Source organism: Herpailurus yagouaroundi, unplaced genomic scaffold (genome assembly GCF_014898765.1).
Source record: "Herpailurus yagouaroundi ecotype Mexico unplaced genomic scaffold, PumYag 213, whole genome shotgun sequence".
Classification (NCBI taxonomy): domain Eukaryota; kingdom Metazoa; phylum Chordata; class Mammalia; order Carnivora; family Felidae; genus Herpailurus; species Herpailurus yagouaroundi.
In genome coordinates this window covers 15,221,146-15,244,883 of record NW_024412444.1, presented here as the reverse complement: position 1 = coordinate 15,244,883, position 23,738 = coordinate 15,221,146, and the positions used below count along the sequence as shown (strand labels likewise).

Sequence of the window (23,738 nt, the reverse complement as noted above, 5' to 3'; positions counted from 1 at the left end):
TGCCCCCATTTTACCTTAACAACCGTAGCAGGAGAGATCCCAAAAGGAGACCAGGGGTCCACAGCTTCCAATTTCATATTTACAGAGAATGAATGAGTGCTAATCACTTGTTTGTCCTGAAATGCAAACACCAAGAGGGAATAAAACTATAGTATTTTCACATTAATTTTATATTCATATATAGCAGAATATTACTCTTAGTTAAAATAACATAACTGTCCAACTTCTGGTAAAGAATTTAATCCTGTAATTTTCTTTCCTTGAATAAATTATTCAGAAAAAAAATTATTCAGAAAAAATTATTCAAAAAAAAAAAAGTATTAGAAGTACTCCTACTCTCTCTATTTGGCACACAAAGGCCATCTGGAGGAAAACAAGTTTATTTTATAACAACTGGGGCTATGTAGTTACAAGTGGAAAAGACAAGACTCAAACACTTTAAGAGAACTCTGGGAGAAAACCTAGATTACCTTTAGAAGAGAAACAGGATGCCCATCACTCCAGCCTTCAAACCTCTTTCCTCCTCCAACTATCACAGCGCATTCACTGACCCCGGGGTTACTGTGCCCTACCCCACTGTGAGAGGTAAGTACTATCCATCATGTTTTTGTTCTTACCTTAAATAAGTACGATGGCAGTGGCTCTTCCTCCTCCTCTTTCACTTTGGCCAGGATCTCCTGCCACTCAGCTTCATTCTTTAGATGCTGGATGGCTTTAGTAAAACAAGACAGGATGTTTTAAATGAAGAGAACTTACTTTATAACTGTTTTGAAAGCATTCGCGTAAACAAAAAAGTCACTTTCCACGGGGAAAAGAAAGGGCTCCAGCCCACTTATACCATCTTCATTCAAAAGAACCTGAATCTTAACTTCAGTACTCTGTCTCCCCTATTCAGAGCGTGGGTAGCAAGTCTGGTGAAAATACCTACAGGGAGATTATAAGGATTGCTGTAGGCCACAAAATAACAGAACGTCCAAACTTGCTTTAAACAGTCACTCCTGTTTTGATCTCACTGTTACTTCTTTTAATCACTTTAATCCACTTTGAACCAAGACCCAGACTACTCCTATATGTATCTAAATGCTACCTAGAGAATTTTTCTTCAATTTTGGTAAGGGGTCAGTAGGAGCTGAGGCAGGAGTCCATGAGTACATCAATATGTGTGGCAAGTTACTAATAAACCAAAAAAACAAAACAAAAACAAAAAAAACAAAAAACAAAAAATAGGCACTCAACTGCATACACATTTTTTTGAAATATCTCTATTACACAAAGGCTTTTGTAATATGTAGAGTAATGCGATTTTCAGTCTTATCAACATTAATAAAAACATACTATGACCATAATGTAACAGTTAAAGTTAAAAAGTCCTATTACTCTTCACCTAATGGGGGCTGAAGCTCATATCCCTGTTGAGCAGCCCAACCAACGTGATGAAGAAATGGATCCAAGTAATACAACCAAAAGTCAAAACTGTCAGAACTTTCCAGTCCTTCATAGCGCAGCTTCAGCCTTCCTCCGATGTTCTCTACTACCGTAACGATCCAAGTGCTCAACAAGTCCCGGAAAGCTTGACACTCTAGCCTGGAACCCGGGGCAATGAGATCTAAAGGGTTCCTCCCATTACGGAGCTGTAGGTACAAGATGTAAAATGATTAAGAGAAGTTAACACAGTATTCTAAAAAGTCAAGTTTTAAATTATCTCAGATTAGCCTTTATATTTTTATCCACTCAAAGTCATGTCACTGAATGGCCTAATATCATACAAGTCTCTACAGTATTATTTCTAGATGATATGAAAATGTTTATCTTATAGAAAATCTTACTTACAATGCAATGAAACTATTCTAAGATCTCTATCTCTAAGACGATGGTATATAGTCTCATCTAATAAGAATTTTAAAAATATCGTCGTTACTGAATCTTATTACTAAGTCTTACTTAGCACTTAGTCTTACTCTGACACTGGGTTTTCTGCACCCAAGTCAGTATCTACCTGTGTCTGTCTATCTTATATTTTTTGAACAATGGGAGCACTGTATACTCTTTTTTAATTTGTGTTTGTTACTGAATACACCACAGCTTTCTTTCTATTATAGTACATATAAATCCTCTTCATTGTGTTAGACCATTTTATTGACATTCTGTGTTATAAGTGAGCAGTAATTTACCCACTTATCTACCGATGGCATTTCAGTTGTTTCTGATTTTTCACTCATTTCACAACAATGTTCCTATGAACACAGTGTTTTGATTATGCTGATGGAAAGAAAAAGTTTAATTATCACTCTCTAGAAATACATTAAAAGCTACAATAAAGAATAGAAAAGAATGCTGATTCCATTATCACTTAGTCATTTCTTAATATTCAAACTTACTTTTTTCCCCTAATAAGAACTGCTCTGTGACGCTGCTCACATATTCATACGTATGCAAAAGAACATACGAACAAATGGAGAAACACATTCACAGCTAAGTATTAGAATGTCAGAATCATGGTCGATGTAGAGCTGGGTATCTATTAATTCATTGTTCATGATTTCATTCAATCATTAGAATTTTACTGTTTACTTAGTATGTGCCAGGCTCTGGCTAAGCATGATGAAATGAGTCTGAGTATAAAATATAAAGATCAGCCGGGAGAGTATTTGCCAATCGAGTTTTAAAGGGGGAATGTGAATGGATCACAGAATTAGACATAAGAGTCAAACCTATGAAACACTTAGGAGGAAACGTAGGAGTAAATCTTTGTGACCTTGCATTAAACAAAGCCTTCTTAGGTATGACACCAAAAGCATAAGCAACAGCAACGAAACAGATAAATTGGGCTACATCAAAATAAGCTTTTGTGCTATAAACAATATCGTCAAGCAAGTGAAAAGACGATCCACAAAACATCTGGAAATCTATCTGGTCTGGATTTATCAGATACAAGGAGCTCTTACAATTCTGTAATTAAAAAAAAAAAAAAAAACCCAATTTAAAAACAGGCAAAGACATTTCCTCTAAAAAGATATACAAATAACCAACAGTATAGAAAAAGATGCTCAACATCATTAGTCATTAGGAAAATGCGCGTCCAAAATTGGATACTGCTTCACACTCACTAGCATAGCTATAACCAAAAGAGAGTAAAGAGTGTCAGCAAAGATGTAGAGAAACTGGAACATTCATACATTGCATTTCACATATGCCACAAAGCATGTAAGTGGTAGGACAGAAAGCGACAAAATATAACTTAGAAATGTCATAACCAATAAACTGATTTCACAAAGACAAGAAACCTGTATTATATTCACTAACAAGCTCAAAAGCTACCCTAATTTAAAAGGACTGTTGAAAGAAGGTAGGTGGTAAGGATACGATAGGTCCAGGGTCTTCTGAGTGAAAGAAAAGGGGGTCTCAATCCACCTGGGGTGGGAGTTACAAATTCCTGAAGTAGAATCAACACCTGCTCAGTTACAGAGAGCCCAAAAAGGCCACATTTTCCAACTTCATAAAAGAATCTGGAAAGCTAGATTTTTATGTGTCAGCAACTAATTTGGAATACTTTAGGCCCTAAGTAAGGCACCAGTTGGCAACTTCTGAGGATACGTTTAAACTCAGCAATACCCACTGTCTACGTCTGTAGTAATGATGCTTATTTGCTTTAGAGTGCTAAACAAGCAACCAATTTTAAGATTCCTTGGACAAGAAATATCACTGAAGATGAAAAGAGTTTTCCACACTGGTTCTGCAAGCAGTAATACTCACGCCCTCTAGCAGGGGAACAGGAGGGCTACACGCTCCCACCAGGGTCTGCCGCAGAAACTCATCCCAATCAGACACTTTGTCTCTGATGCCTAGATGAGGGAATAAATGAGTGATTACTCATAATGTCAGCTATAGAACACACAGAAACAAAACCTAATACAGAGAAGTTAAACCAGTGAAAATGGTTTAGAGGTGCATTTGTACTTTTAATATCTAAGTCCAACATGTTACTTCTTTCAGAGCTTAAAAAAATCCCCAGCTAGATAAAGCTCCTTCCTAATTAGTTTAATAAAAGGGATACACAAAACAAAAGAGAATACAGTAACAGCGGCCTAATTTTATCCAAAAGCTAACTACTTTATTTTTTTATTTATTTTGAGAGAGAGAGAGAGAGAGAGAGAGAGAGAGAGAGCGCGCGTGCACATGTGAGAGACTGTGGGAGAGGGGCAACAAGAGAGAGGGAAAGAGAATCCCAAGCAGGCTCCGCACTCTGAGCACAGAGTCTGACGCAGGGCTCGAACACACAAATTGTGAGATCGTGACCTGAGCCAAAATCAAGAGTCAGACGCTTAACCGACTGAGCCACTCAGGTGCCCCAATACTTGATTTTTTATCATGGGAATTCTCAAATATATATAGAAGTAGAGAAAATAGTATAATGAATCTCCATGTACCTTAGCTTCAACAACTGTCACTTCATGGTCAACTTTTCCATCCAGACCAGGAGTTGTTAGCAAACAACAACCTTTGGGCTAACTTTGGTCCACTGTCTATTTTTGTAAATAAGGTTTTATTGGAACACATCCATGCACATTTGTTTACACACTGTTTGTGGCTGCTTTCACACCACAAAGGTAGTGTTAGGTATCTGTTACAAGGATCACATGGCCTGTAAAACCTAAAATATTTACTGTCTGGTCCTTTACAGATGTTCTGCCAACCAACCACAGATTATTTAGAACCCAATTCCTGATATAACTGTATCATATAGTATCATGTAATTTCATCCAATATAATCTCAGTGGTTTTTGTGTTTGTTTTTGTTTTTTGTAGATGGCGAGCATGAACTGGGGAGAGGGGCAGAGGGAGAGAGAGAGAAAGAAAATCTTAAACAGGCTCCACACTTAGCCCAGAGCCCGATGCAGGGCTCCATCCCATGATCCTGGGATCATAACCTGAACTAAAATCAAGAGTCAGATGCTCAGGGTGCTTGGGTGGCTCAATCACGTAAGTGTCCAGCACTTGATGTTGGCTCAGATCACGATTTTATGGTAGTGGAATCAAGCTCCCGTGCTGGCTCTGCTCTGGGTGTGGAGCCTGCTTGGAATTCTGTCTCTGCCCCTTCCCCGCTCTCTCTCATGTGCACACACACATGCGCACTCTCTCTTTCTCTCAAAATAAATAAAGACGGTCGGATGCTCAACCAACTGAGCTACCCAGGCGCCCCTCAGTATGTATTTCTAAAAAAATAACTTTTTATGTAAGCACAATAGGACGCCTTTAAAAGTTAATAATTCTTTAATATCAGATATCTAGTCCATGTTTAAATGCCCCCAAATGTCTCACAGTTTTTTCCAGTTTGCTTGATCAAATCAGGATCCCAATGAGATGTACACACTGCAAATGGTTGATTTATTGCTTAAGTCTCTTTTAAGGTGTATGTTCCTTCTCCCCTCCATCTCCCCATTCTCTTTCTAACAGCATATTTGTTGAAAAACAGCCTTTTGTCTGTTTAGCATTTTTCTGAGTCTGCTTTTACTGGTAGCCTCCATGTGGGAGGTAACCGGTTGTTCCAATGACCTCTGTATTCTGTATAAATCAGTGTTTACAGCTACAGGCTTGATCAAATTCAGATCTGACTCTTTTGAGGGGGAGTCAAGAACAGCTCAAAAGCGGAGTCGTAATCTTCCACCACTTCCATCAGGAAGCAGACTCAGTCTGGTTGTCTCTCCTTTTGTGGTGTTAGCAGCTTTTTTTTTTTTTTTAAATTTTTTTTTTCCAACGTTTATTTTTATTTTTGGGACAGAGAGAGACAGAGCATGAACGGGCGAGGGGCAGAGAGAGAGGGAGACACAGAATCGGAAACAGGCTCCAGGCTCTGAGCCATCAGCCCAGAGCCCGACGCGGGGCTCGAACTCACGGACCGCGAGATCGTGACCTGGCTGAAGTCGGACGCTTAACCGACTGCGCCACCCAGGCGCCCCATGGTGTTAGCAGCTTTTAATGGTCACTACACAGATACACAATTCGTTAGGGCTAAAAGTGGTGATTTTCCCATCATCCCTTTTTTGTTTACTAACCAAAAATATTCTATGAAGAAAAATTTCTCTTCTTCAACTACTTCATTACCTTGCGTTATAGTTCACAGGGAAAAAAAGCCAGGATATATGTTTGATTCTCTATCTTTCCCTGTATTTATCAGCTTTCAAAATCGTCAGTGGCGTCCCCATCGTCCTCCAAAGGCGATCAAGGAGAGTTGTTTAAAAGTCACACTAGGAAATTATAGATTAAAGCACATCCGATATGCTTCAGGTCATCGCAGCTGTTCTCCTACTGATGCTCACACTGTCCTGTCTTTAACCAGAAGGAGTCTCTTTTGATATGACCCTAGTAAACAGGCACTGACATCTTTCTCACTTTTGGTATGAACGGTGTCCCAGGCTCAGCTGGCACCTTTCCTGCCCCGGTACAAGAACCAGCTCCTTCTCCAAGGAGCTCGAATTTGTTTGGGTGAAAATGGTATTCAGAGATCATACTTAGGGTGCTGAGTGCTCGTTTTAAAAAAAAATATTCTTTATACTAAGTTTGTGTTTCTAGTTTTTTTCAGTATCTAGAACGAATAAAGATCCTTTTTTAAAGACATAAATCAGATTAGGAGTTCATACGGACACTGCCAATACAAATTCATGAAGACATTGTTTCCACTTCATATACCTAAGCTCTCCTTTCTATCCTGCTGAAAACCCTAGTTCTTAATTATACATTTCATAATGACTTTATTCCACAACACCCAAATATTATTTCAAAATAGTATCAACTTTGCGACCAACAATGATTACTAAAAACAGCTTACTTTTGTTGTTGTTGTTATGCTATACCCCTATTAGGGATGTACCTTTACTTTAAATTACTGTATTTGAAAGCCAACGAAATAGTTGTCTGAGAGGTCACTTCACAACCTCCATACACAGTTACATTTCTCTGCTGCTTTTGTTTTTGTGGTTCTTTTGTTTGTTTGTTTAGAAATCTCTTTAGAATGTTTTATAGTTCTATAAAATACTTACATAATTCAAAAGTCAAATCTACAAAATAGACGCATTCAGAAAATCTAGCTTCTATCCCTTTCCCCACTTCATTCCATTCCCTTGTTTCCCCACAGGTAACTTTTTTAAATGACTTATCCTTTTATTTAAAAAAAAATGAACTTCACATATACATATTCATATGTTCTCCCCCTCCTTCATTTCTTACACATTTTCTCTCTCCATAAAATAAGACATCCTGGAGAATGCTCCTGCCTGTATGCAGATGGTCCCCATTTCTTTTTACCAGGCACTGCAGCTTTTTTCATTATAAAGTATCCTTTTGTCTCCTGTAATGCTTTCTAATCTGCATTCTACCTTTGTGAAATACCAAGAATGACACTCCTACTTTCTTTTTTATTTGATTTATCTTTGTCCATCCTTGTATTTTAACCCTTTCAGAATCTTTCCATTTATGTATATCTCCTATAAACAGCACAAAAGTAGGCTTTGCCTTGTGGACCAACCTGAACTTTTTTTTTACTTTTAGAAGAGTAAGCCCATTGACATTTATGGATATTATCAATAGGTATGGCTTCAATTCTGTCATATTGTTAAATATCATATAGATTATTGGTGTGTGTGTGTGTGTGTGTGTGCGTGTGTGTGTGTAGTCTTTCACTATGTTATCTATTTTATTTGAACATATACTTTTTCTTTTTAAAATTTATCTTTTGGCATTTAGAAAGGTTTGCATTTTTATTCTCCTGGTTCCCTTTATACTAATACCTTTATATAACACTTTAGTTCTATTTTTGGACTATTTTCTATTCTTTGATAAACAGCAGTAACATTAGCCAAAACTTCTTTTTTTCTTCTTCCTCACCATCTCATTTCACGCAATAGCCTTTTATTCTCAATTAACATTTAAAAGGTAATTAGCTAAAAAAATAAAAGGCAATTAAATTACTCTGCAATAAAGCTGGTTTTTAAAAAAAGAAAAAAAGGCAGTGAGTGAGCTTTACCACTACGCACATGCCCTCCCTACTCTGCTGTCCCACATTTTTATAGTGACACTGTATCTACATTGTCAGAGTATGTAGCTATTATATATTACACTGTCTCCTTCATACCCTTCATTTAGTTCCAAGTTCTATAGCTACATATATATTTAATGTTTCATTAACAGTTCTTATGCTGATGCTTCTTCATTCATTGGGTTTTCTAAAGTTCAGTCTCCAGTGGATGTCTTAGGAAGGGCTCAAAGGAACCTGAATCTTCATATCTTCAGAGCAGTATGCATATAGCCTTTACACCTAAAGTTCAGTGACGAGATGTAAAACTCTTGTCTCATAGATTCTTTTACTGAATTTCTTAACTATGTTACCCTACTATTTTTTATCAAAAAGCTCAATTGTCAAGGGGCATCTGGGTGGCTCAGTTGGTTAAGCGCCTGACTTCACCCAGGTCATGATCTCGCAGTTCATGGGTTCGAGCCCCGCATCAGACTCTGTGCTGGCAGCTCAGAGCCTGGACCCTGCTTTGGATTCTGTGTCTCCCTTTCTCTGCCCCTCACCCACTCACGCGCGTGCGCTCTCTCTCTCTCTCTCTCTCTCTCTCTCAAAAATAAACATTAAAAAAAAAAAAAAAGAAAAGCACTATTGTCAATTAGTCTGTTGACAATCTTGTTTTCCTTCCTTTTTAAGAAATTTAGACTTTTTGCCTAGGATTATTTTTTACTTTGAAGTCCAAGTGTCATTAGAACACATCTTGATGTAGCTGTTCTCACTGGATTTTCCCCTGTACATAGTGAGCCCTTTCTAGATGTATTTCAAGTCCTATTTTATTTCAGTAAGGTTTTCTTGAATTATAGTTTATAGTATTTTATTGTTTCTCTGTTGCCGTTTTCTTTAGGGACTTTACCCCGTCTTTTTTCTTTTCTCATATCTTTTTTATTTTGCGATTTTTCTTCCTTTTCATCTGCTATTTCTCTTCAGAGATTATCCATGGTAAATTTGCTCCTGTGTTCATTTTAAGTTAGTCTTCATTTCTAATATATTTTTTTATATTTCTAGTTCTTGCCTAACTTTTACTTTTTCTCTTTTCAAATCTTCCTTTTCTCCAATCATCTCATTTCTGAATTTTTATAAATTTTATTTATACTTTTTCTCACTGCTTCTATCATTGTTACTACTTTCTCTTAGCTTGTTTTGAAATGTTTTTATGTGACACAGTGTTCATCTCTTTTGTGGTTAGGCTTCTCCAGAAGTATTTTATTCCATCCTTCTCTCTCATTATAATAACCTTGTATTCAACTAAAATCATGTAAATGAGATGAATTTTCCTAGACTCAAGATGAGATGGTAGGCTAGGTAGCTTCATGTCTCTAGAGCTTCCTTACATTGTTTTGTTTTGTTTTTTTTCACAAAACACTTAAAAATATGGCAGATAGAAGCCCACAGAACCCCAAGAACCCTAACACCTAAATATTCATTTCAAAAAATTTTTTAACGTTTATTTATTTTTGAAAGAGAAACAGCATGAGTGGGGGAGGAGCAGAGAGACAGGGAGACAGAATCCGAAGCAGGCTCCAGGCTCTGAGCTGTCAGCACAGAGCCTGATGAGGGGCTCGAACTCACCAACTGCAAGATCATAACCTGAGCCAAAGTCGGATGCTTCAATGACTGAACCACCCAGGCACCCCCTAAATATTCATTTCAAAATACCATTATTCACCAAAAGAAACCAGGACTTCTTGGAGAAATGACTGATTTCAGTGCTGAGACAGAGAAAAGCTTCTTGAACTAAAACATAAATTACTCAAAGAATGATGGGAACATAACAAAGGACACATTAGTGGCAGCTTAAAGGGGTGCCCACTTGCCAAATCTAGGACAATGTGAGCATCAAGATAAATAATGACAGTAAAGGAACATAACCCATTGAGTAAAATAAGAATCATGAGTCTACACTGACATACATGTGTACATAAATACACATATACATACACATATATAAGTATATGTATGTAAGTGGAGGAAAAGGAAAGCTCTTTCTATTGCAGAAAGCCAATTATGAAATGTAGACAGAATTAGATAATACTATTTGGTAATATTAGAGTAATAATTGTTTCAGATAAAAATGATCCATCAATGCTAAAAATAGTGGGTAACAGTTTGAAGAGCAATGAGATATTTATATCATCTCAAAGTATCTTCCTACAAGATACTTATTAATTAAAAGCTGTACAAGTAATTTTATGGTGGAAAAACCTGACATACATCAAATTAGTCAAGTGATGAAAGTTACTGTATCACCAGCTATAGAACAAACCAACAACAGGTGTCTCATCCTAATAATGACTGATGCCCTAAAGGACACAGTGTCACTTCTGCAGTTTTCCTACCAAAAGTGCATAATCTGAGTCTAAGGAAACATCAGACAAACCCAAACTGTGGGACAGTCCAAAAGACTAACTGGCTTGTACTCTTCAAAAACATTAACACCAAGAAAGACAAAGAAAGGTTAAGAAAACTAAAAAGACGTGACAATCAAATACAATAAGTGATCCTGGACTGAATCCTGGACTAGGAAAAGAAACAAGGGATAATCAACATTATTGGGAAAATTGTCCCATAAGTTTCAAAAATGTCAAAGTCACAAAAAACAAAGTCTGAGAAATATCCAGATTAAAGGAATCTTATGAGACAGGACACCTGAATACAATACATGATCTGGGATTTCCTTTTACTATCAAAACATTATGTGTAAAAACTGAGTAAGATCTACAAATTATAGTATTAAATCAAAGTTTAATTTCTTTATTTTGTTATTTTACTGTGCCAATGGATGTCCTTGTTTTTTCTTAAATGTTTTTGTTAGATGATACAATCTTTTTAATTTATTTATTATTATTATTTTTTTTTATTTTAGAAAGAGAGTGCATGCCAAGTGAGAGAGGGGCAGAGGAGGAGACAAAGAAATTTCAAACAGACTCCATGCCGAATGCAGAGCCGGAGGCAGGGCTCGATCCCACAATCCTGGGATCTCCTAAGCCGAAATTGAGAGTTGGACACTCAACCGACTGAGCCACCCAGACGCCCCGTCCTTATTTTTGTAAGAACATTGAAGTAAAAGGGCATCATGTCTGTAACTGACTTTCAAATGGTTCATTAAAAAATCATGCATGTGTGTGTATGAGAGTGAGAGGGAAGGAGGGAGAAGGAAGGACAACATAAGTTTGGTAAAATGTCAACATTTAGGGAAACCTGGCAAAAAGTCTCTAAGAATTTTCTATACTATTTTTGCAACTTTTCTGTAAATCTGAAATTATATCAAAATAAGTAAAGAAAAACATATAAGCTCTGGTATTTTCTCGAAGCGTGAAGCCTTTCTTCCCTTTCTCCACCTTTACATGACCCTCTGTCCTGCTTAATTTGGATTCTACTCCCAGTAAGGCTCTTTCCTGGAGAGGAACTTCAGTTCCTCATTTTAAGTTAAGTTAAGATTCATTTTAAGAGTTCATAGGTCCCAGATATAACCTCGGGCTGAGAAGAGAGAGGACAATAAACTCAGAAGATATCGAGCATCAATAGCACAGCAATCTGGCCCAACGTACTTAAAGACAAACAGACCTACAAGTCCCAAACTCAGAGAGCCTCACAGTCTTACAAGATGATAAGCAACTGATGCTCCCAATGAGTACCATAAAAACCCAAGGCTTTATGAAGCCCAGAAAATAATTTTTAAAAATAGGGAAATGTGCATTATTTCTTATAAATATTTTCATTCAAAATGCTAACCCAAAAAGTTAGAGAAAGCTATGTGCGTGGAGAATGAAAACCTCAAGGGTGTAGCCACGGCCATACCATATCATGTCTTGATAACATGTATTTTATTACCTTCCGGGGCTTCAAGGGTCTTCTTGTTCTGCTTACACCACCCAATGGGGTAGAGGCCGGCCTTCCTGATGTCACACCAGAAGTCCGCCCTCCGGTCCTCGCCATAGCCATCGTAGCGGAGCAGCAGCAACTGCTCACAGGTGGTGATGATGGTGGCAACCCAGTAGGTTTCAGGGTCTGTTTTCACAGCCACCTCCAGCTTCATCCCAGGAGCAAAGCCATTTTGCAAGCGTGTGTCCACCTGAACGGGGAAATTTTATTAACCACCAAATAAGTATCTCAAATGAGTATTTCTTTTGCCATTCTTTTCTTTTAAGTTTATTTATTTTGAGGGTGGGGAGGGGCAGAGAGAGGGAGATAGAGAAAGAATCCTAAGCAGGCTCCTCACTGACAGCATGGATCCAGATGCGGGGCTCGATCCCACAAACTGTGAGATCATGACCTGAGCCAAAATCAAGAGTTGGCCGCTTACCCAACTGAGCTAACCCAGGCGCCCTTCCGACAGCCTTTTTTAAGACTTACAATTCTGAAGCACTAAACGCAATAAAACCTTCTCAAGGGAAACCTGAGAAATTCCAAAGCTACCTCACAGGAGTGATCCAAACAAAACAAGGAACAGCAATGCTGCTCTGTTCTAGCCGACTCCAAAGGAATTTTAATAGAACTCAATATTTTCACAAAAGCAGTCTACTATGATTACAGAAAATGTCTTCTATTAAGTACATAAATCACTAAATGTTCACTATTTTAATAGCCTTCAACACATTATGTTTTCAAGAGTGATTTCTAGATCATTCCAAAAAGATTTATGATGCTAGAAAAGGGGAAAGACAAAATAAGCTATAATGATAATAAATTAGTATAACATGTACCATATGTAGAGACCCATACCTCCCAGTTTCCCTCAAATAGTCTATGTTTATACCTGTTTTCCTTGAATGATAATTAACAGCGGCCCATTTCTCTCTCAAAGTGTCCTGATTTAAATGATAAATTATATGATCACAAAGGCATGGGTGAGCAATTCTGGAACTACTTCATGTGTATACTAAGATTAAAGTATGTACATATATTGTGAGAAATGAGAGCCAGGTTTCTCACTGTGGGAGAAAGAAGTACAAACAAGGAAAGGGGAGAATAGAATGAAACTCGTGTTGGACTGGAATCAGCAGTATCAGAACGAGGTCACAATGACAGAAAATAGTACAGATGTGTATGTATGTGTGTGCAAATACATCTCCTACCTCTGTGAACTGACAGGGACTGGAAGTAATGACACTCATTAGCAATAAGCAAATTCAGTGTACAAATCTTGATTTATAAATGCCATCCTCCAATGAAAAGAACAAGGGCTCCATGGAGAAATAAGTGATACCAATTTGGGGGTACAGAAAACATAGGAAGAGCCTAGAATATCTTGTGATACCAGAAAGTAAAGAAATTCTTCAAAAATGATGAGGGCATTTGTAAAGGACATGGGAGCCAACCAGAAGGATCCCCCAATGGTCACATTAGGAATAATTTGAGCAATAAAGTAAATAATCAGACTAATGGATTATAACCCATGGATTTAAATAATACCCATGACTCCATAGTGTAAAAAAGAATTAACAGAGAAGAGGGGATAGATCCTTAGAATAGAAGACCAATTAATATAGAAAAAAATGATAGAAATAGAAAATCACCATTAGAAAAAACACAGAAATAAACACTGCAGGCAAGAATCATGCATCAGTGCAAAAATGACTATGATATTCACAGACTCTCAAAGGTTCTCCTATAAGATTCTTACCAATTATAAAGGGGAAAACAGTAACATCACAGTGAAGAACTATGGCAGACACCACCTTAACTAACTGATCAAAGTTAACATTACCAGTTCTAAAACATCAAAATCATACACCCTTGATGTCATACAACGAGAAAAGCACAGTATCGTTCTATGAAATTCTTCCCAAATCTGCATAAGCTCAAGCTAATCATGAATTATCCAAATTGAGGAATATTCCACAAGATAACTGATACATTATATGCTCTTCAAAATGTCTAGGCCATGAGAGACAAAGAAAGAACGAGGAACTCTTAAGCACCGGAGGAGACTATGAAGACCTGACAAATAAATGCAACTCAGCAATCACAAACACTGGGCAGTTGAGGGGAGTCCTGGAAAGACAGCCAGGGAGGGGAAAGTCCTACGTCCTGTACAAAACCCCCTGCCCTTCTGTATTAGAATTATGCAGTATGAATGTTGTCCTGTGTGTGCTTTTCTCCAGCCCAACACTGCTTATAGATTCGCTCATGTTACATTTAACAGTCTATTTCTTTTCACCCCTGTATAGTATTCCATTATACAAATATGCCACAATGTATCCATTCTAATGCTACAAACAGTAGGCACTGTGAGAAGTTTGCAGCTTTTTAAGACTATAAACAGAGTATCTTTGTGTCTCTGGGGCAAACATACATGGAATGCTATAACAGATATGGTCAAACCATTTCCAAAGTGGCTGCACCAGTTTACTTTCCCAGTAGTATAAAAAAAATCCTTTTGCTGCAACACTCTAGGCAAAGTTTGTGTATTTTCAGTCCTTTTCACTGTAACCATTTTGGAAGGTGTGTTATGTATCTCATTGTGATTTTATTTTATTTTTTAATGTTTATTTATTCATTTTGAGAGAGAGAGTGAGAGAGCAGGGAGAGAGGAGAGAGAATCCTAAGCAGGCTCCTTGCTGTCAGCGCAGGGCCCAACCCAGGGCTCAATCTCACCAATTGTGAGACCAGGATCTGAGCCAAAATCCAGAGTGGGACCGATGGAGCTACCTGTGCACCCCTCTCACTGTGATTTTAATTTGGACTTTTTCGTTATTAATGAAGATGGAAACCTTTATATTTTTTTAGCCATTTACTTTTCTTCTTTTGGGAAATGGCTAAGATTCTTGCCTATTTTTGGTCAAGTCTGCATTTTGGGTATCAGTTCTTTGTCAGTTACTTGTGTTGCAAACATTACCTCAATTTCTTTATGGTTCTGATTGATGAACAGAAGTTCTTAATTTTAATGTACTCTGATTTATCAATGTTTTTTCTTTAAAAAGTTAGCATTTTCTGTATTTTTAAACAAAATTTCCCTATCCTTAGAAGTCATAAAGATGTATTTTCCATAAGCCTTTCATATTTAGAACTAATATCCACTTTGAATTATTCTCCATGTATGGTATTAGGTAGGAGTCAGGTTTTATTTGTTTGAAGATGCATACACAATTGACCTTTCCTCACCACTGGAAACTGCCACCTTTGTTATAAGTCAAGTGTCCCCACAAAAGTGGATCTGCTTCTGATTTTTTGTTTTTCCTTTGAGTCATACTGCAGTGCTATAATTCAGTTCACTACCTAGTACAGCAAGTCTTCTTGTTTTGTCTTATTCCTTAGCTGCATCTGGTTATCCTGGCTCCTTCGCATTTCCACATGAACTTTAGAATCAGACCGTCAATTCCTATCTGAATTTTCTTTTGGTATTTGACATGGGTTGCAGTAAATCTATAGATCTACTATAGATTTATTTATTATTGGGAGAACTGTCATCTTTACAATAGTGAGTCTTCCATTACATAAACAAGGCATATTCCTTTATTTTAACTTACATCAATAATGGTTTGAAGTTACTTTGCAAATTTTTGTTACATTTATTAGTCATTTGATGTGTTTATGGTATTGTAAATTACATCTTTCAGTCCCACTTTTCTTTGTTGCTAGTATACAGAAATATAATAATTTTTCATGCTACCCTGTATCTAATAATCTTATTAAAGTTACTCATTAATCCTATATCTGTAAAGTATTTTATTCATCTGTATATAATGACATTTTCCCTCTCTTCCTAATCCTTATACATTTTAGTTGTTTTGCTTACCTTACTGTATTAGCCAGAACCTCCAATACACTAGCAAACAGAAGTCATGTTAGCCAACATTTTTATCTTGTTGCATATGTAAAACAAAGTATACATCATAGTACCATTAACAAAGTTTGCTGTAGATTTTTTATAGATATCCTTTAGCAAATTAAAGATTTCTTTAATTTTCTCATCTACAGTTTGCTAAGAGTTTTTGTCATGACTGGGTATGGAATTTTACCAACTATTTTTCTCTTTATATTGAGGTGATAATGTATTTTTTTCTCCTTTATTCTGCTACTTTGGTGAATTATGCTCTTCAAAGGTATCTTCCTCACTTTCTCTCCTTTCTCCTGAGATTCCAATTGCACATGCATTAGACTTTTTTTTATACTGTCCATAGCTCTTGGATGTTCTGGTCTGTTTTTTTCCCCACTCTTTTCCTCTTTGCATTTCAGGCTGGGAAATTTATATTGACTTATCTTCAAGTATACTCGTTCCTCATCTGTTTGAGGATGACCAATGAGCTTGTCAAAGGCATTTGACATCTCTTATTACCATGTTTTTCACTTCTATAATTTCCACTTCACTGTGTCTAATAGTGTCGATTGCTAAGTGTTTTTGTTTTTGTTTTTTTATTTTTATTTTTTTTACAGTTATTTACTTATTTTCAGAGAAAGAGAGAGTGCATGACTAGCAGAGGGGTAGAGAGAGAGGGAGAGAGAGAATCCCAAGCAGGCTCTGTGCTCTCAGTACAGAGTATGATGCAGGGCTCGGTCCCATGAACCATGAGATCCTGACCTGAGCTGAAATCAAGAGTCAGAAGCTTAACTAACTGAGACACCCAGGCGCCCCTGATTTCCTTTTCTGTTCACACATGTTGTCCACCTGTTCTGCTACAGCCTTTAAGCTATTACTCATAGATATTTAAAATTCTCTGATAGTTCCAGTATCTGGGCCTTATGAGTCTGGTTCTGTGGAATGCTTTGTCTGTTGACAGTTTGCTGTTTTTCTCTTGGTTCTTTGTGTGTCCCATAACTTTTCACTGAAAGCCAGACATCCTGTACAGAATAACTGAGTTGAGCAGACAGTATTTATGCCTGGACATGGGGGTGTTTCTTTTTAGGCCTTAAATTTGAGGGAGAAGGTTAAATCAATACAGTGAGGAGTGCAACTGGGTTTGGGTTTTGTTGTTTGGTTTTCACAGTACACCAGAGGCTCCAAACTACATTAGCATTTTCTACTGAGGGTATAGGCTCATTTGCCAGAGGGCTTTCTCCCCTCAATACTTGCTGCTCCACCCTGAGATTTAGGCCCTCTCTTTGTGACTACATCTCAAAGACCATCTATCTCCACACTCTTGCCCTCTCCTACAAACAGACCTCTGTTGCCCAACATTTTCTAACTTGGTCATTGAAGACAAGCAGGAAGGGACACTCTCTGAGATTCAGCCTCAGTCTCAGGTTCTGTGTCCTGGGTGTTGGGAGTGCAAACGTCTCAGTGATCTTACTCCTCTCCCAACTGTAGGGGACCTTTAATGCTCTAGCATGTATTCCTACCCCTCTCCAGGACAGAGGGCTTTTATTTCTTCTGTTCTTTCCCCAGGCTGCAAAGAATCTTCACCTGCACCCGGTGTGGGGGGGAGGCAGTTAAAAGGTTTGCATTCCTTCCCCTAGAAGCTTAAAGCTTTTGTTCCAGAAGATTCAGGTAAAGCTTAGTGTCTTTCCCATAGTTTGTGCTGTTTCCTTCACCAGATATGAGGAAAACTGTTTTACTATCTTAGAACTGTCATCCTTGCAAATGTGGTTTACTTCTAATTTCTTCTTCAGCCCCACCTTCCCCACCTCCTTCATTCCAAATTGGGTACTATAAAACTTGCCAGTGGCTCACAAGTCCTGGAAATCTGAGTTCCAGCAGCTTTGGCTGTGATCAGCTAGCCACAGGCACTCCTTCTCGGCATCTTCCTATACCTGTGCTTAGTTTTTATCACACGTGGCAGTCTTTCACCATATACTGATTCAAGCTTACAAATATTTTCTACATTTGATGATCAGAGAGTATACATCTATTTTTCATTCTCCTTGTTGCTTTGACATTCAAAGAGGAGAGGTGGAACCTGTTTCTTTAAAATGACATTTTTTGGGGTGCTTGGGTGGCTCAGTTGGTTAAGTATCTAACTTTGGCTCAGGTCATAACATTCAAGCCCCGTGTCGGGCTCTGTGCTGACAGCTCGGAGCCTGGAGCCTGCTCCGGATTCTGTGTCTCCCTCTCACTCTGCCTCTCCCCTGCTCGCACTCTGTCTCTCTCTCTCAAAAATAAACATGAATGAATGAATGAATGAATGACTTTTTTAGGGCCACCTGGGTGCCTCAGTCCATTAAGCATGTGACTTTGGCTCAGGTCATGATCTCACGGTTGAGCCCTGCATCGGGTTCTGCACTGATGGTACACAGACTGCTTGGGATTCTCTGTCTCTCCCTCTGTCTCTCTGCCCCTTCCCCATTTGCTCTCTTTCTCTCAAAATAAATGAATAAACTTTTTTTAAAATGTTAAAAATGACATTTTTTAGATCCAGAATTTTGCTCAGGAAATTTATCCCCCATTTTCATTTTAGTATAAATAAATAATAAGTATGTATAAATACCTATCAGGTTAGTAATAACATTAAAAACAATAACTCAAAGGTATTACATGATCATGAATAAACTTCCCTTGTTAAAAAAAATACCAAAAGCAATTATAAAAGATTAGTCAATGTAATATAAAATGAAATCCTTACTTAAAATATGTAGTTCTCACTACTTCAATTTAAGAAAGGCATAAGTGAATTAAAAAATAGGGCAACTATTATGACTGAGTTTTTACACAAACTGAAAATAGCAAGACTCTTTGGCATATACAACACCTACAACACAGTTTAACCTCACAAAATCAGACAATTCTCAGTGAGCATTTGTGTCTTCCTAAATCCTAGAACAAAGGAACTATGCCCTGCTGAACACTGCTATGGACTAAACTGTGTGTCCCCCCAAATTCATATGTTCAAATCCTAACTCCCAATGTGACTGTATTTTAAGACAGCACCCTGTTGAGGATTTTTGCAACCATGTTCATCAGGGAAATTGGTCTTAGTTCTCCTTTTTAGTGGGGTCTCCGTCTGGTTTTGGAATCAAGGTAATGTTGGCTTCATAGAAAGAGTTTGGAAGTTTTCCTTCCATTTCTATTTTTTGGAACAGCTTCAAGAGAATAGGTGTTAACTCCTCCTTAAATGTTTGGTAGAATTCTCCTGGAAAGCCATCTGGCCCTGGACTCTTGTTTTTTGGCAGATTTTTGATTACTAATTTGATTTCCTTACTGTTCAAATTTTCTATTTCTTCCTGTTTCAGTTTTGGTAGTGTATATGTTTCTAGGAATTTGTTCATTTCTTCCAGATTGCCCATTTTATTGGCATATAATTGCTCATAATATTCTCTTATTACTGTTTTTATTTCTGCTGTGTTGGTTGTGATCTCTCCTCTTTCATTCTTGATTTTATTTACTTGGATCCTTTCCTTTTTCTTTTTGATCAAACTGGCTAGTGGTCCATCAATTTTGTTAATTCTTTCAAAGAACTAGCTTTTGGTTTCATTAATCTGTTCTACTGTTTTTTTGATTTCGACAGCATTAATTTCTTCTCTAATCTTTATTATTTCCTGTCTTCTGCTGGTTTTGGGTTTTATTTGCTGTTCTTTTTCCAGCTCCTTAAGGCTTAAGGTTAGGTTGTGTATCTGAGATCTTTCTTCCTTCTTTAGGAAGGCCTGGGTTGCTATGTACTTTCCTCTTCTGACTGCCTTTGCTACATCCCAGAGGTTTTGGGTTGTGGTGTTATTATTTTCACTGATCTTGAAAAAGAAAACCAAAGCATGAGGCATCACAATCCCCAACTTCAAGCTATACTACAAAGCTGTAATCATCAAGACAGTATGGTACTGGCACAAAAACAGACACTCAGATCAATGGAACAGAATAGAGAACCCAGAAATGGAACCCACAAAGGAATGGCCAACTAATCTTTGACAAAGCAGGAAAGCATATCCAATGGAATAAAGACAGTCTGTTCAGCAAGTGGTGCTGGGAAAACTGGACAGCGACATGCAGAAGAATGAACCTGGACCACTTTCTTACACCATACACAAAAATAAACTCAAAATAGATGAAAGACCTCAATGTAAGACAGGAAGCCATCACAATCCTCGAGGAGAAAGCAGGCAAAAACCTCTTTGATCTTGCCCGCAGCAACTTCTTACTCAACATGTCTCCAGAGGCTAGGGAAACAAAAGCAAAAATGAACTACTGGGACCTCATCAAAATAAAAAGCTTCTGCACAGCGAAGGAAACAATCAGCAAAACTAAAAGGCAACCAACAGAATGGGAGAAGACATTTGCAAATGACATATCAGATAAAGGGTTAGTATCCAAAATATGTAAAGAACTTATCAAACTCAACATCCCCCAAAAAATAATCCAGCGAAGAAATGGGCAAAAGACATGAATAGACACTTCTCCAAAGAAGACATCCAGATGGCCAAACGGACACATGAAAAAATGCTCCACATCACTCATCATCAGGGAAATACAAATCAAAACCTTACACCTGTCAGAATGGCTAACGTTAACAACTCAGGCAACAACAGATGTTGGTGAGGATGCGGAGAAAGAGGATCTCTTTTGCACTGTTGGTGGCAATGCAAGCTGGTACAGCCACTCTGGAAAACAGTATGGAAGTTCCTCAAAAAACTAAAAATAGAACTACCCTACGACCAGTACTAGGTATTTACCCACAGGATACAGGTGTGCTATTTCGAAGGGACACATATACCCCCGTTTATAGCAGCACTATCAACAATAGCCAAAGTATGGAAAGAGCCCAAATGTTCATCGATGGATGAAGGATAAAGAAGAGGTGGTGTATGTGTGTGTGTACACACACACACACACACACACACACACACACACACACAATGGAGTATTACTCGGCAATCAAAAAGAATGAAATCTTGCCATTTGCAACTATGTGAATGGAACTGGAGGGTATTATGCTGAGTGAAATTAGTCAGAGAAAGACAAAAATCATATGACTTCACTCATCTGAGGACTTTAAGAGACAAAACAGATGAACATAAGGGAAGGGAAACAAAACTAATATAAAAACAGGGAGGGGTACCAAACATAAGAGACTCATAAATATGGAGAACAAACTGAGGGTTGCTGGAGGGGTTGTGGGAGGGGGGATGGGCTAAATGGGTAAGGGGCACTAAGGAATCTACTCCTGAAATCATTGTTGCACTATATGCTAACTAATTTGGATGTAAATTTAAGAAATAAATAAATAAAACAAGAAAAAAAAAAAAAAAAGACAGCACCCTTATGGAGGTAGTCTTTTCCTGCTTTCTCCTCTAGGGTTTTGATGGTTTCCTGTCTCACATTCAGGTCCTTTATCCATTTTGAGTTTATTTTTGTGAATGGTGTGAGAAAGTGATCTAGTTTCAATCTTCTGCATGTTGCTGTCCTGTTCTCCCAGCACCATTTGTTAAAGAGACTGTCTTTTTTCCATTGGATGTTCTCTCCTGCTTTGTCAAAGATTAGTTGGCCATACGTTTGTGGGTCTAGTTCTGGGGTTTCTATTCTATTCCATCGGTCTATGTGTCTGTTTTTGTGCCAATACCATGCTGTCTTGATGATTACAGCTTTGTAGTAGAGGCTAAAGTCTGGGATTGTGATGCCTCCTGCTTTGGTCTTCTTCTTCAAAATTACTTTGGCTATTCGGGGCCTTTTGTGGTTCCATATGAATTTTAGGATTGCTTGTTCTAGTTTCGAGAAGAATGCTGGTGCAATTTTGATTGGGATTGCATTGAATGTGTAGATAGCTTTGGGTAGTATTGACATTTTGACAATATTTATTCTTCCAATCCATGAGCACCCTTATGGAGGTAGTAAAGGGTAAATGAGGCCCTAAGAGTGGAGCCCTGATTCAAGGAGAGTCTGCTCTCTCACTCTGTGCCATGTGAGGACACAGTGACCAGGCTGTCAGCAAGCCAGGAAGAGAGCCCTCACCAGAGCCTAACCCTGCTGGCAGCCTGCTCTCAGACTTCTAGTCTCCAGAACTGTGAGACAATAAACTTCTGTTGTTCAAGCCACCCAGTCTATGGCAGCCTGAACAGACTAAGACAAACGTGAAATCAACAGATCAATAATTCTGTGTTTTAAGAGGCAATGTAAGTGAAAAGGCTCAAAAACGAGGTCTAAATATAAATTATTAATAAAACTTGGACTGTTTTCTTCCATTCTAAAGGCATCATATAGGGCAAGTATGTGGTCAATGGATTAAGCATTAAATTGAGCTATTAAGACATAAAACTATACTGCCCCAGCCACGAATATAACCCACTGATGATATTACTTACGTTTCTGCTCAACGTGAGAGAAAGCAATGACATTACTGAACTTACTTTCAATGTGCAAACCAACAGTCATAACACACAGTGTAAGAAAATAAACCATTTTCTTCAATTTATGAGGGGTTTTATTGACAAAAAAAAAAAAAAAAAAAAGGAATACTCATGACGAGTGAAAAAGACAAGTGTTGCATTCAGTGATAGAAAATAAACAAAACCGGGGCGCCTGGGTGGCGCAGTCGGTTAAGCGGCCGACTTCAGCCAGGTCACGATCTCGCGGTCCGGGAGTTCGAGCCCCGCGTCGGGCTCTGGGCTGATGGCTCAGAGCCTGGAGCCTGTTTCCGATTCTGTGTCTCCCTCTCTCTCTGCCCCTCCCCCGTTCATGCTCTGTCTCTCTCTGTCCCAAAAATAAAATAAATAAAAACGTTGAAAAAAAAAAAAAAAAAGAAAATAAACAAAACCAAAAAAAGACTTTAAAGTATGTCCAGGGGCACCTGGCTGGTTTGGTCAGTAGAGCACTCTGATCAGTGTGACTCTTGATCTCAGAGTTGTCAGTTCGAGCCCCAAGTTGGATGTAGAGGTTACTTTAAAATAATAAAATAAAATATGTCCAGTTTTTAAAATGAGGGTGGCAAGAGGAGGAAAAAAGGAAAAAGCACCCAAATCCTTTCAAGTGTCCCAACTTAAAATAACTCTAAACCCTCTAATGATGGTACCATGAGTCAAAGGAACAAGGTGCAGTCAGTAAAACAAATACAGGTAGTGCTTACATGTTTAAAAGATCCGTAGGGTACTGCAGCGGACCCTGTCTCTTCTAGGTAATCTTCCCAGCTTAACTCCACTTCTTCCACACCAGATCCAGCATCTGGAATTAAAATCAGAACAAAAGAAAACTCAAAACTGTAAAAACATAAACTCAGTAACCCTAACTTACACAATTTACTTCACATCAAATTAACCGATTTGATTTTACACACAAAATAATCAGACGTTCAGGTTTTTAAAAAATTTTTTTAATGTTTGTTTTTGAGAGACAGACACATAGAGTGCGAGCAGGGGAGGGGCAGAGAGAGAGGGAGACACAGAATCCGAAGGAGGCTCCAGGCTCTGACATGTCAGCACAGAGCCCGACGCGGGGCTCAAACTCACGAATCGTGAGATCATGACCTGAGCTGGAGTCTGACGCTCAACCAACTGAGCCACCCAAGCACCCCTCACATGTTCATTGTAAATGGCAGGTTCCCTTTGTGTACTGATGATCAATGAATCTCAACAACATGGAAGGGTGACATGCTGTCTCCTGCTGGGCTCCATCAGGGAGGGATTCACCCAGATGGGCCATATAAAAGCTGGTGAGAGTATAACTATTATAATCACTTTGGACTATAATTTAGTATCTAATGCCAACTACCTGAGATACTTAATAGGCATTTCTTTTTTTTTTTTAATTCTTTAAATGTTTATTTATATTTGAGAGAGAGAGAGAGAGAGAGAGAGAGAGAGAGAGAGAGAGAGAGAG

The 23,738-nt window shown here is 38.1% G+C and overlaps 1 protein-coding gene across 10 annotated transcripts in view; it reads right to left on the bottom strand.

Annotated features, from left to right (window-relative positions):
- Positions 1 to 23,738, bottom strand: part of SFMBT1 (Scm like with four mbt domains 1) — a 135,013-nt gene that overhangs the window by 28,119 nt on the left and 83,156 nt on the right. For all 10 annotated transcript variants that reach the window (XM_040454807.1, XM_040454814.1, XM_040454810.1 and 7 more), the window contains 6 exons: positions 22,990 to 23,084; positions 11,897 to 12,137; positions 3,754 to 3,842; positions 1,385 to 1,631; positions 618 to 712; positions 15 to 116 (listed from right to left, as the gene is read on the bottom strand). In XM_040454807.1, coding sequence (XP_040310741.1) covers positions 15 to 116; positions 618 to 712; positions 1,385 to 1,631; positions 3,754 to 3,842; positions 11,897 to 12,137; positions 22,990 to 23,084 — 869 coding nt within the window. The remainder of the gene's footprint in view (positions 1 to 14; positions 117 to 617; positions 713 to 1,384; positions 1,632 to 3,753; positions 3,843 to 11,896; positions 12,138 to 22,989; positions 23,085 to 23,738) is intronic.